This window comes from Rattus rattus, chromosome 1 (assembly GCF_011064425.1).
Source record: "Rattus rattus isolate New Zealand chromosome 1, Rrattus_CSIRO_v1, whole genome shotgun sequence".
Lineage (NCBI taxonomy): Eukaryota > Metazoa > Chordata > Mammalia > Rodentia > Muridae > Rattus > Rattus rattus.
This window is the reverse complement of record NC_046154.1, coordinates 157012680-157026706: the sequence shown is the minus strand read 5'-3', so window position 1 is coordinate 157026706 and position 14027 is coordinate 157012680. Positions and strand designations below refer to the sequence as shown.

At 47.5% G+C, this 14027-nt stretch overlaps 1 protein-coding gene across 1 annotated transcript; it reads right to left on the bottom strand.

Annotated features, from left to right (window-relative positions):
- Positions 1 to 1191: 1191 nt before the first annotated feature.
- Positions 1192 to 13790, bottom strand: LOC116907155 (cytochrome P450 4F5-like). The gene is made up of 12 exons (XM_032910145.1): positions 13779 to 13790; positions 11957 to 12101; positions 9086 to 9139; positions 8872 to 8999; positions 7586 to 7707; positions 6680 to 6956; positions 5951 to 6017; positions 5656 to 5785; positions 2798 to 2931; positions 2622 to 2686; positions 2380 to 2462; positions 1192 to 2136 (listed from the first exon to the last, which is right to left on the bottom strand). The coding sequence occupies exons 1-12, from the start codon at positions 13788 to 13790 to the stop codon at positions 1959 to 1961; spliced, it is 1395 nt and encodes a 464-aa protein (XP_032766036.1). The 3' UTR covers positions 1192 to 1958.
- Positions 13791 to 14027: the final 237 nt, after the last annotated feature.

Genomic DNA, 14027 nt, shown 5'->3' with positions numbered 1-14027 from the left:
GGTTTCTTCACAGTGGCTCTCCACCTAGGCCCATATCTTTCTTCCTCATAGTGAGCTGCCTCATCTTCTAAATCCTCTTCCTCAGAGGGGCTAAGCTCGTCTGTTTCTGAACTATCAAGCCCCAAAGCCTCTAAATCCTTTACCGGATAAAGGCTTTTTTTCGGGGTTTTCTCCTCCTTTCCCCGTTTCTCCCCCCGGGCGTTCTTTCCCCTATCTCTCATGTCCTCGGATCGAAAGTCTTTGGAAGGGTCTTTTTTCTTATGTGTACCTTTTCTCTTTGAGCTCTTTAATCTTTTATCCCGCTCTGTTTCTCACATGCTGTATCAAGACCAAATATGCCTCTCAGAGCTTACACTAGACACTGCAGTTCTGAATCCTCGACGCGAACGGAGGCTCTCCTCAGCGCCGGCGATGGTGTGGCATTTTTCCCGGTTTTCGGCACCAAATGTCGTGCGCCCAACGTCTCGCCAGCAAGAACGACACGCGGACACCAGGATCCTTCTGCAGCAAAGCGTTTATTACATCTTGAAGAGGAGAGACCGGGGCCCAGAAAGGCGCTGCTTATAAAACCCTAGCACGGCGCGTCCACACCTGATTGGTCGCTTACCCATGATCTCACTGGCACGCCCCGGGGTGGGCAAAGACTTGGCGTGAACACACTCTTGCACATGCGCACACAGCTAGTTTCCTAAAAGGAAGTCGGGCTGGCACAGTGGAAGCCAGCACCATCTTGTGATGGCGAATGCTATTGCGGCTTTCCACATTTTTCTTTTTTAGATGTTTTTTTTTATGTATATGAGTACACTGTAGCTGTCTTCAAACACACCGGAAGAGGGCATCAGGTCCCATTACTTGGTGCCACCATGTGATTGCTGGCAATTGAACTCGGGACCTCTGGAAGAGCAGGCAGTGCTCTTAACCTCTGAGCCATCTCTCCAGCCCATCTAAAGTCATGTCTCAAGCCAAAGATATGTAAAACTCTGGTTTTTAAGTTTTGAGACAAGGTCTCACAATGCTGGCCTCAAATTTTCAACATAGCCAAGACCAGTCTTTAACTCATGAAACGGTTTTAATTCCTTCCTGGCTGGAGGAGGGAAATCAAATCCTAGAAGAGACACAAGAATTGTGTGTGTGTGTGTGTGTGTGTGTGTGTGTGTGTGTGTGTGTTTCACATACAGTGATCAGTGATGCTCATGAGGAGGCCAGAGGTTTATTCAGGTGTCTTCAGTCATCACTATCCACCTTATTTCCTGAGACAGTGTCTCTAACAACATGGAGCTCTGATTCAGCAGGACTGGCTGGCCACTGAGGCCCTGGGATCCTCCTGTCTCCCCACTGAGCCACCTCCCCAGCCCAAGGAAGAACAAGTGGGAACCTGAAAGGACATCACCACGCAGGGAGCCTGCAATGTGATGTCATTTCAAATTCAAGCTGCCTCAATGGTCTTGGACATCACAAGCCTTGGACATCATTTAACATCATTTTGAAGAGCTCTCAGACTTCTCTCCTAGGAAACTTCCCATCATTCTAATAAAAAATACCTTCAGATATGACAGGCACAGTGGCCCACTTTCTAACTGCCACTCGGGTGGTCAGGCCAGAGATTTGCTGCAAGTTAAAGGCCAGCCTGCTGTATCCACTGAAAGCTGAGACCCTGCCTCAAAAACCAAAGAAAGAAGTAAACTGCCTCAAATCTGCCAGTAAACCTTATATCTCTCCTGCTTAAAGATCTATGGTGCCTCCCTATGGCCAAAAGAATAAAGGCCTTTCTTGAGCTTGGGTGCAACTCTCATCAGTCTGTGGGCCCTGTGGGTCACCTAGAAAGGCTCTTGGACTCAGACATCAGCCCTAGCCAGGCTACCAGAGTCTGTTGTTCTGCAGCGCCGCCTGCCGGCTCTCGGTGAGGGTCCACTTTTTCTGAATTGTGCAGAGGAGAGTGACCGGGAGTTTACACAGGTTTACTGAGTGTCTGTGCTCAGCGGCTCCACCCGCAGCCACAGCCCGCCCTCCGCGCGCAGGATCAGTTCCGGCTTCCTGCGCGGTTCCTTGTCATCCGGCAGGACGCGGAAGCGGAGCAGCGTCAGCGCCAGTGCCACCTTCACCTCGTTCATAGCGAAAGTCTGTCCTATGCAGTTCCTGCGGAGGGACAGGGTGGAGACTCTGGTTCCAGGACCTACACAAGAGCGCTTGAGCGCTTGGACCCCACCTGACTCGGTCTGGGCCACGCCTGGTGGCCCTTCCCATTCCAATCCCGGGTTCTGCAGACTTTTGCACGCACCCTGAGCAGACGGTGGAAAGGAGACCTAGAATCCAACCATCCAAACTCCACCAACTGACAGCCCCACAATCCACCCATCACACCAAGCCATTTGACCTCACCTGGGCCCTGCGGAGAAGGGAATAAAAGACAGAGGTGACTTCTTCTGACGATTTTCTGGGTCAAAGCGGAAGGGGTCATAGACCTGAGGGGAGAGACAAGATGAGGTTTCTAGGTTGCTTCTCTGCGCACACCCAGCTAGCCCCAGAAGAGGAGTGGACAGGGAGACAGAAGTGACAGCTTGTTTCCAGGTTTAGGCCACACCCACTCCCCGGGTCCCAGAAATGCCTAGAGCAGCACCCACCTCAGGGTCTGGCCACACTGAAGGATTGTGATGAATACCAAAGATGCTGATGACACAGATGTTCCCTGTTGGGTAGGAGGATCCGGTCAGTACTAGCTCCAATCTGCCCTATGGACCATCACCCTACTCAGATGCGTCCCATCTGCTCCTCCCTTCACCCTTGCCTTTGAGGGCACCTTTAGGAATAACCCGGCCATCAGGTAGCACAATGTCCTGGGTGCAGCGGCGCAGGAGGTCTACAGCTGGGGGGTGCAGCCGGAGACTTTCCTTGATGCACATGGTCAGGAAGGGTAGCTGGGCTAGGTCGTCCCTAAAGAACACAGCACACAATTAGTCAGGAAAATCAGGACTTGACTCAGCCTCACTGGTATCCGTTTTGGATTATAACCACTTGCCTCTCATGCTTTGTCGTGTAACAAATCATATTCCGGATGAATCAAAGATGTCTGCAGGCTCCTTTGTTTGTGTCTAGCTACTTAGAACACCCTTGAACTCCTGGTGTTTACCATGCAACTTCCCAGGTTTTGATGTCACAGGGCTCAATGGAGATCCAGGACATTGGATCAAAGATTACCCTCCCCCCAATCAGAAAATCACGGGGAGGGGGGAGCTTAACATGAAATATTTTAATTAAAGCATACCCCTCCAAAGGCATTCTGCATTTGATAAATTGGCCGTGTGGAGAGTCAGGAATCAGTAATAAAAAGCCAACCTAGGGGGTTGGGGATTTAGCTCAGTGGTAAAGCGCTTGCCTAGCAAGCGCAAGGCCCTGGGTTCGGTCCCCAGCTCCGAAAAAAAGAAAAGAAAAAAAAAAGCCAACCTAGGCTACAGGAGACGTTACTTCAAAACTCGATTATGTAATAAAAATTTTTATAAATGCAGAAATGAAAATACTTAAAGGCCTAAGAGGTTATTTAAATGAGTCTATTTACTCGAGAGCAGAGAGGCAGTGGAGGTGTCCAGCATTATTAAGATCTAAGTTCTGTTTGTTTATTTCTCAGTGTAGCTACGGCTGTCTTAGAACTTACTCTATAGACCAGACTGCCCTCAGACACAGAAATCTGCCTGCCTCTGCCTGCAGAATACTGGAATGAAAGGTGTGTGCCGACACCTCCCGGCTACTCCTTTCTATATTAACATTTTCCAATACTAGCCAATAAGCCTTAGCTGGGTTTTCCTGTCATTTGAAAATGCATTTTTATATTTCCATACATGTATGTGATGTATATAGATCATACTCACCCAACATTCCTCCCTCATCCCTCTCCCACATCTGCTAAAACCACTTTGTCCTCCTATCCAATCTCCTCTCTATTTTGAGGTCTTTTCTGATTGAGACCTGATGGAGGTTACTAATGCTGCTTGCCTAGGCATGAGGGGTGTGTGTGTGTGTGTGTGTGTGTGTGTGTGTGTGTGTGTGTGTGCCTCTGTGTCTGTGCATGTGTCCGGGTGTGTCTGTGTGTGTCTATGTGTGTGTGAGAGTGTGTGTGCATGAGTGTGTGTGTACGTGTGTCTGTCTTTTGTCTGTGTGTCTGTCTGTGTGTCTGCATGTGTCTGTCTGTATGTTTGTGTGTCCGTGTGTGTGCATGTGTCCGTCTGTCTGTCTGTCTCTGTGTGTGTCTATGTTGTGTGTGTGTGTGTGTGTGAGAGAGAGAGAGAGAGAGAGAGAGAGAGAGAGAGAGAGAGAGAGAGAATCTGTGCCTGACAATCCTTTCCCAGGACTGGTTTTCACAGGGCCCTGAATAATAAGCAAATGTCCACCACTAACTTCATCCCCAGTCAACAACTTTACTCTGCTTAGAAGAATGAATATCCACTAAAGTTAAAGCCAGAGTCCATGCAAAGGAAACTGATGTTAACAATAAAAGAGGGCCCACCTACCACTCACTAAAACTTGTTACAAAACCACAGTAATAAAAATGAAAATATTTTCTGAAAAGCTAAGTTACTGATGAGGCCTGTGGAACACAAGGCTGAGGCAGGCACAGGAAGAAAGTCCACACACGGCTCGAGCGAGGTTAGGAGGAAGAGGTTAAGAAAACTAGCAATTGGCAACAAAAAGAATTAAATGCAGTCAGAAAAAGAATCCCAGGACTGGAGAAGTGGAGGCAGGGGGATGGAGGTCAAACTCAGTCTCAGCTGAAGAGTAAGCTGGAGGCTGCCATGACCCAGACAAGCAGCTGTCTCCATAAACAGATAAATAAACAAATGCTTGCACATCAGTGGTGCACACCTTTAAACCCAGCACTTGGGAAACAGAGGCAGGCAAATTTCTGTAAGTTTGAGACCAGCTTGATCTACACAGTGAGATCGAGGTCAGCCAGGGTTACACAGTATGACCCTATCCGAAAATAAAACAAAAAAAAAATTGGTCCCTCCAAATATAGGTGGATTCCTTCGTTACATCAGAAACACCAAAACTGTAATTTAATGAAAATATCTATCATTCCAAAGACTTGTCATTTCTTCATGGTGAGGCTATCAAAATCCTTTCTTCCATTGATATTGAGTTTTGAGTTGATTGATTGATTGATTGATTGATTGATTGATTTAAAGTATATGAGTTTGTTGTTGCTGAGACACCAGAGACAACATCAGATCCCATTACAGATGGCTGTGAGCCGACATGTGATTACTCAGAATGAACTCGGGACCCCTGGAAGAGCACCCCTGGTATTTTGAGATCTACAAACATCACTAAAAGTACACGAAGGTCCACCATGGGATTCACAAGGATGGAAGTGGAGGTGTCCTCGATAAACTACGACACAAAAATTGATACAAAAGCCAGAAGGAAATTCACGAGGTGGGAGGAAGAGAATCAAGAAAAACAAATTGGGCCTGAAAACTCCATAATGAACCGTAATGAACCGTAATTTGCCATGTGAGGCGTAACTAATTAAATGAAGATGTCCAAGCTGGGCAAAGTGTTAAGGCTCTGTAAGCCAGACTGAGTTAGACAGACACCTCAGTAAGAAATGCAGCACTGACCATGCTGACCAGAAGCTATAACAGCAGAGACTACCATAGTCACCATTCAATCTCCTCAGGCTCTCGGTCCCTCAGCAGCTCCTGCACCTCTTGACGGCAGCGCTCCTGGTATTCCGGGTGCCTTGCCAGGTTGTACAGGATCCAGGAGAGTGCGCTGGCTGTGGTGTCATGGCCTGAAGGGTAGACAGACAGGCAGATTTGGGTCTCTGGCCTGTTTCATCACAATGGGTTAGTTGGGTCCAGATAGCAAGGCTCCAAAAAGGAATGGATAGAAAGAAGGAAGGATACTAGGTCTCCCCACAACACCTCCTCTGTAAGACCTACACAGGGACTCTCACCTCCAAACATGAAGGTGTCAGCCTCTGCCCGGATGTCCTCATCTGACAGCTCCTTTCCATGTTCATCCTGAAGATAAAACACGACCCTCAATTCATACCGTGTCTGAGGTGGTGTTCTGACCACCCATGTGCTTGAATGCTTGGTCATAGAGAGTGGCTAATAGGAGTTGTGGCCCTAATGGAGGAGGTGTGGCCTTGTTAGAGGAACTGTGTCACTGTGTAGATGGGTTTGAGGCCTCCTTATGCTCAAGATCTATCCACTTCAGAGGACAGTTTTGGCCTGGCTGCCTTCAGATGAAGATGTAGAACTCTCAACTCCTCCATCCTGCTCACTGCCACACTTCCCTCCATGACGATGATACACTGAACCTGTGACACTGTACGCCAGTCCCAATTAAACGCCCTTCATAAGAGTTGCCTTGGTCATGGTGTCCCTTCACAGTCACGCACCCCTAAGACAGAAGGGAGGACACAGTGTCCGATGCCCACTGTGCACACAAGATGCCTCCTCTGTCTTCTCCACAGCCTGCTTAAATTTCTTCTTCCACTTCCTGCCCACTGTTTGCTCTTTCAGCAGAGCCTTCAAGAGTCACAACTAAAATGGACCCCTGTGTGCTGCGTAGATTCAGAAGCACAGTCTGTAACTCCCCAATGCCTCCTGGTCAAGTCCAGCTTCTGTCTAACACTGACCATGGGGGTTCCTGCAACCCACACCCCACAGGAGCCCACCTTGGCCAGCAAGAGCACATCGATGAAGTCCAACGTCTTAGACTTAGACTCAGTCTTGGACTCCAAGAACTCATCAACGCCTTGGCTGGAGAGAAGTCGACGTCTCTCCCTGATGACAGCATCCGTGAAGCTGTGCACCAGGTCACAAGCCTTGCGAAAGCGCTGTCCATCAGCAGTGCGGTAATACAGGAAGTCCAGGTACAGGGAGAGCTTATATGACCTTTTTATGGTGAGGGAGCTCAGTTCCAATATGGCAGAAATGTATTCACTGGGAGACCTGCAGGGCAAGGAGGAGAAAGGAAGCAATTATCACACAGTAAAACTCCAGCCAGAGTCCCAGGATTAGGACCCATCCAGGAAAGGGCAGCCATGACACACAAACTCTCTTTCCTTCTCCCCACAAGCAGCCTCCTGACAGGGATCCCTGGGTATACGTGGGCATCATTTCATCCCCTCATTCACTCAGCAGCTGCTCCTGCTCTTCTTCCTCTTCCCCTCCTGTAACTCTGCTCAGGCTCAGACCCTCCTCTCCAAGTCCCTTGTATCCTGTATCTCTCCAAAGCTCTTCTATTGATTAGATTGCCCAAGGTCACTGTGACTAGGAACCACCCTCCTATACAGACACCTTCTCTTATGCTCTGGGATACTCAGGTTGGAGTTCACACCCTTCCGGTTGGGCATTCAACATCTTTAAGATCTGGCCACTTTCTGGGAATGGTGGCTCCTGACTGTGATCCCAACAATTAGGAGGTGAATTCAGGAAGATCAGAAGCTCTACATAAGGAGTTTCAAAGGAGACTACAGACAGGGACCCTGTCAAGGAGAAAAGAAGGGGATGGAAGGGAAAAATAAAAGAATATATGGGCTGTCTTAAGGTCCTATTCCACGGCTGAGACAGGGACTCACTCCTGACAGTTGCTGTCAAAGCCAAAGAGGCATTTCAGCAGACTGTCCAGGGTCATGAGGCTGATGTTCTCAAACATTTCCAGACGGGCACTGCCTTCCAGGCATAGGTGCTTCCACTTGGCCTGACCAGAGAAAGAACAGAAATGGGGATGAGCCTTTGATCCTTGAGCTCCTTCTCAACACTAAACACCACATACCAGGGAAAACCTAACTCTGACAGGAGCAGAAGATGTTACTGTAGCAGATGAAGACATTAGGTTAGGAGATGGAAGGCTTGAGTCTAATTCTATCTCTATCCTTGGTCAGCTTGCTGTCTTCGAGGTTGGCCAAGTCTTCCAGGACAACTACAATGACATGACTTATTACCCATAAAGTACACTGCATTGTTCTCTCTCCCTTTCATGCAGTCTTATTTTTTGTAAATTGGGAGAAGATGGTCGGACCTCTCTGACCTTTCGTTTAATCAACCATAATATGACAGTCATACCATCTCTACAACATAGCAACATGGAAATTGCGTCAACCAATGTAGACCATGGAACTGGCATATTATTTCATATGCAGAAGGTGCTCACTAAGTGTTAGTGGTGATCATCATTGTACTTGGCTCTAGAAGGAGCTTCAGATTTCTCTAAGTCCTCGATTCTCAGTCTTTACAGTGAGTCCATGTAAAGTTTCTGCTTTCTCCATTTCAAAACCAGGATTTTCCATGCTTGACAACCAGAGTGAACTCAGCTCTATATGAGCCTTAGGTTTGGTTTAGTTTTTAAATAAATTTTGACCATATTCACCTATTTCCCAACAAACTTCTCCCTAAAGGATCTAAGTTTTTTTGAAACAAGGTCTTGTTGATGAAGCCTGGACTGGCCTATGATAAACAATCTTTATTGCGGAGTGCCCCCAGGCAGGTATTCGGAAGTGTGTCACCATGGCCACCTGTAGGGCAATGAAGTCTGAACCAGTGCCCTACACAGAAAGACCTACTTCTGTAGTCAACACCAACTTTTGGGTGACTTTCCAGGGATCCTGTGAAGAAGAGTAGATACTCATCAGCTGTCAACTCATCCACATGCTAGGAGCAGGACTCCAGAGTACCATCCCGATCATCTTTTAAGTACAGATTACTATTCTCGCTTTAAAGATGGGGAAACTGAGACACGAGAAGAAAACTGATGTCCCCGAGACCACAGAACAGAACCACACCTTCAGATTCAATCAGCCTGAAGCCATTTTCTTTTCTGCAATACTCTATGGGGTTTGAGGAACCCTAGGTTTGAGGAACTCACGTGCATGATGTTTACGCTCTGGTTGAAAATCTTCACATAGGGCTTCAGGATGTCAAAATGGAAGGCAGGTGTCAGCAGACGGCGATGGCGGCTCCACTTGTCACCAGAACTCAGAAATAGCCCATCTCCTGGGAAGGCAGCAATGTCAGGGGGCAAAGGTGGAAACTTCCTCTGACCTCAAGGTGCCTCCTGACCCTCAGCCTAACATACTCACCAAGCCAGGGCTTCAGGAAGTGTAAGAAAGTCGGGTCCTTCGGGGCCACCAAAGCTGCCATGGAGGAGGACAATCAGGGGCCAGGAAGAGAAAGTCAGATTAACTACAGGAAGAGTGGGAACTCCCAACCCCAGGGCTTTCCAATTCCCCTCCAAATACAGGAAGGCAGGAAGGGGACAGGGAAAGGAACCATGAAAAAGGAAGGAGTAAGGGGGGACCAGACCACGCTGCAGCACCAGGGAGAGCAGAGGTCACCTGACAGGGCACAGCGTTCCTCAATACACTTGAACATTGCTACTACATTGTCAACCATGTCTTCCAGCTCTGAAACTATTACGAACAGTCTGCAGGCCTTTGCCAAGACCTAGAACACATTGTCAATTGCAGCTCTCTGGCATGTCCTGACACATCCTGTTACATATGAAAGGGGCACATGGTATCATGACCTGTCCTAAATAACACACATGCAGTTCCCTGACATGCCACAACGTAGTGTGTAACAGTCTGACATGACATGACTGTGACTTCAGATAAACCTCTATTAGCAGTTAAATATGGTCCCATTCAAGTCCTAAATGTGTCCTAGATATGTCATAGACCCCTCGAGCTTTCTCCTTGATGCCATACTAAGCATTAAGTGATCAGAATTAAGGGCCTCTCTGTTAGCACTCTGTCTAAGCTCTGCCCCACAGTTACCTGGAAACAGGCAGGTGTGTCTGACACTATAAAAGGACCTGCTTGCCCCCTGTTCACTCCCTTACTCTCTTACCCTCTTCCCCCTTTGTCCCTTCTCTCCCCATTTCCCTCCTGCCTCTCCTTCCATGTGCTGATGGCCAGCTTCTCGTCTCCTCCTCCTCCTCCTCCTCCTCCTCTTCCTCCTCCTCCTCCTCCTCCTCCTCCTCCTCCTCCTCTTCTTCTTCTTCCTCCTCTCTCTCTCTCTCTCTCTCTCTCTCTCTCTCTCTCTCTCTCTCTCTGCTTCCCCTACCCTCTTGACTGCCTTCTCCATGCCATAAATAACCTATTCTATACTATACCATCATGAAGCTGGTTCCTCAGAGGGAAGTGATGGCTCAGCACGGCCCCACAGAGGCACCTCCTTCCCACACACCTCACCACACCTCCATAGAACATATCCCCACTCTGTTCGCATTTTTATAAATGCATCGTTCTCTATTCTCAGAACCATGTGCCTACCATGACGACTTGATTCTGCGCTCTCTAGCCACAAGGCATACCCAGGGTCCATCACCCACAGCTGACCCTTCTGGACTCTGGTGCATCTTTCCCTTCAGTTCTCTGCATTCCATCCCTGTCCCAAATTGTCTCCAGCTTGAGTCACTTCTATTCAAGGTGGCTGTGGCAGCAAAGACGTACGAAATTAGGGAGGTGGGGGAAAATTCACCTATGCTACACGCCTCTCACAACGTCAACTCTTCACCTAGGAGGTACACATCTTACAGGAATACTAGTGAATGTCGCTGAGGACAAATTGTAAGTCAAAAAGCACTACGTTGTTCTGTTCTACATAGGACCATACAGACCCATTTGCATATTTTGAAAGGAATCTCTATCTACACATTGTCAATAGTGCAAGTTGCGCACATTGCTGATAGCTTGCTACTCTGAGTTAACTACTCCCAGGCCAGGAAGTACCAAAAGGAATGTAAGACCCACACCACAGAGCCTTATCAAACTCCGTGTCTTTATTCTGAACCCAGAAGCACAGAGGGTCGATAGTGAGGGAGAAATGCAGGACATGAAAAGGAAAGAAACCTAGAATCTCAGAGGTAAGACTGAATTTGTGACCAAAGGGTTGGAGCTGAGCTCTGGGAAATCTGTCCACTTTCCTGGTTGCAAAGGAGATACTAGGTCATTTTTGAATGGGTGGACTCTCTCTCTTCTCAGATCACAACACAATGAATGAAGCACAACTTAAAGATCCCATCCCTGTGCATGAAGAGATGGGTCAGTAGAAGATGGCTCTTACAGAATATCTTGGCTTAGTTCATACATCCACATAGCACCCACAACCACCTGTAACTCTGCTTCCAAAGCATCTGACACCCTCTTATGGTCACTGAGGGATCTGCATACATTTGCTATCCATACATACATATAAACAAACACTCATAAAATAAAAATAAATTCTGACATGGTACTACACACCTTTAATAGTAACACTCAGGAGACTGACAAAGGTGGGTCTCCGTGAGTTCAAGGCCAGCCTTGCCTAAAAAGTGGACTCCAGGGCAGCTAGAGCTACATAGAACCTCAAAATGAGTAAATAAATGCTTCAAAAACAAATATTTTAAATGTCTGTATTGTGTTGCTACTGCTGGGAATGTAGAGATAGGAGAATCCCTGGGCTTACTGGCCAGAGAATCCAGATTAATGAGTGAGCTCCAGGGAAAAAAGAGGTCTAGTCTAAAAGAAGGTAGATAGAGTTCCAAGAATAGCACCTCAGGTTGTCTACTGCCCTCCACATGCATGTACACACACACATCCACCCACAACCACAGCCATACACATAGAGGCACAAAAAGTTTCATCAAAAAGATAGGTCATTGTTCCCAGTTCTAGTATGGAACCTACCACTTTGCTCATGGTAGGCAAGTGTTCTACCTCCAAGTAGATTCCCAGCCAATATGGGCTTAGGTCACACTGTGTTGAGCTTCTAACACTCACAGCTCAGATTTCAGCATCAAGAGAGACTCAGGACATTATCTAAAGTCACTCAACAGGTGAGCCGCAGAGACATGGCCACTCTCAGAGACAGCCCCATCTGCTGCTCACCCTGATCAATTCAGGGATAGAAAGAGCTTAGATAAGAGACAGAGAAGAAATCAATGGTTGAGATCCTAGAAGGGATACCTGGGGCCTGGAGCAGAGGGGCAACAAATGCAGGGTCAATAAGCCTCAGCACAGGGATGACGGGTCCTAGCCAAATGAGATGGACATCTCGGAAAGTCTGGCCCATTTCAGTCACCAGCTGCATTCCTTCCTCATTGCCCTGGATCTTGAGATGGAAAAGGTTGAACTCAGTACATGCACGGCCTCTTGGATACTCTGTCCTCTGCCAAATATCCTCATCCCTCTAACCCTCCTGCTTGGATCACTTATCCCAGTCTCTTGAGGAGTCCCTATTTCGACGACATGTGTCCCTTCCTGGACCCTTGAGTACATCAACATCCCTCTCTCTGGTGCACCACTCTTCTCATTCATTTGTTTTGTGACCTAGATATAAATAACTGAAGGATCAATGAATGGATAGATATTGAGAGAGAGAGAGAGAGAGAGAGAGAGAGAGAGAGAGTGGAGAGAGAGAGATTCATATACACAGTCTGAATTGTAGATAATAGGTGACTTACTACTTGATAGAGGGATTGAGTAGGAGGAGGATAGACAGATGGATAATAGACTACTGACAGATATACAGAAGATATATAGACAGACACATGATGGACAACATAGGTAGATGACAGTGAACGATGTAGTAGGTAACTAATAGCAGAAGAAGACAATTAGAGTGGTAGATCTCAGTGTGTGTGTGTGTGTGTGTGTGTGTGTGTGCTTCTTTCTTTATCATAATTATGATTTTTCTCCATTTCCTTCATCTGATCACTCACTCTCACTCTCCGCTTTCTCCTGCAGGTGTGTATCTTTTCTCTATGGGATTTTTTCCTACAGGTAAATCATCTGTTTCTCCTTTTTCTCCCTTCCTTCAACACTCCGTCATCCTCCATTCCAGTTAGGTGTGAACTTAGAGCTAATTTCATCCCACCCAATTTTCTTCCTTGCCCCTAATTTACCACAGCCTATTAACACGAGCTCTGTGCAGGCACCTCCCCAGATTTGCAACGAACAATCATGGAGGTTTCCAAATCTTGATTCCCAGCTCCAGAGAGATGTGAACTTGGAAGTCATCTAAGGAGGGAACTGAAGGCTGACTTAGGACCTGGGTCCTTGTGATAAGGAGAAAGCTTCAAGAAAGACGGGAGAGGGAAAATAGAAGAGGGTGGCAGGGGAGTCATGTGGAAAGCTCAGGGGGAAGGGAACCCAGCAGTGGACAGAGAAGGCGGGAGCTCAGTGGAGACCAGGAAGCATGTAATTCTGAAACCAAAGAGGAGCTTCTAGGAAGAGGGACAAGCCAATGCACCAGAGAGCTGTGAGAAAATGAAGGAAGCAGAGCCAGGATTCAGGGACCTGGAAATCACATGTGTGACAGAAATGAGGAACAGGGAAGGGAACAACAATGACAATGATCCTTTGTCCATAAGCAGATGGCAGAGGTCTGGTGGCACTGGCACAAGCATTTAATCCCTGGGGAGGCAGAGGCAGGTGAGTCTCTGTGTGTGTAAGTTCATCCTGGACTACAGAACAAGTTGCAAGAGAAACACATACAAACCATGTCTCAAAAAAACAAGGAAGAACAAGAAGAAGGAGGAGGAGGAGGAGGAAGAGGAGAAGGAGAAGAAGGAGGAGGAGGAGGAGAAGGAGGAGGAGAAGGAGGAGGAGGAGGAGGAGGAGGAGGAGGAGGAGGAGAAGGAGGAGGAGGAGGAGGAGGAGAAGGAGGAGGAGGAGGAGGAGGAGAAGGAGGAGGAGGAGGAGGAGGAGGAGGAGAAGGAGGAGGAGAAGGAGAAGGAGGAGGAGGAGGAGAAGGAGAAGCAGTCGAAAACAACTGGTGTCTAGGTACACAAAGAGCCATGTTGGAGGTATATGAATGGGAGTTGACAAGTCACCTGAATCTATATATCACTGTGGACAACACAACAAAAAACATGGAAGTTTGGGGTAATCAAAAGCCAACAATTTTCCAAATGGCTGAAGGAAAAAAAAAGAATTTCCAAGAACCTCAGACTTTGGATCTTGATGGGAATCTGAACCAATGGGAAGATGAAAGGGGTCCATCAGGAAGCTGATAGGGTAGTATGAATAAAGGATG

Coding starts and splice junctions, on each gene's coding strand:
- LOC116907155 (XM_032910145.1), bottom strand. Junction 9,140..11,956: donor CCCTCTGCTCCAGGCCCCAG/GTATCCCTTCTA, acceptor CCTCCATGGCAG/CTTTGGTGGCCCCGAAGGAC. Junction 2,463..2,621: donor CAGTGTGGCCAGACCCTGAG/GTGGGTGCTGCT, acceptor CTCTCCCCTCAG/GTCTATGACCCCTTCCGCTT.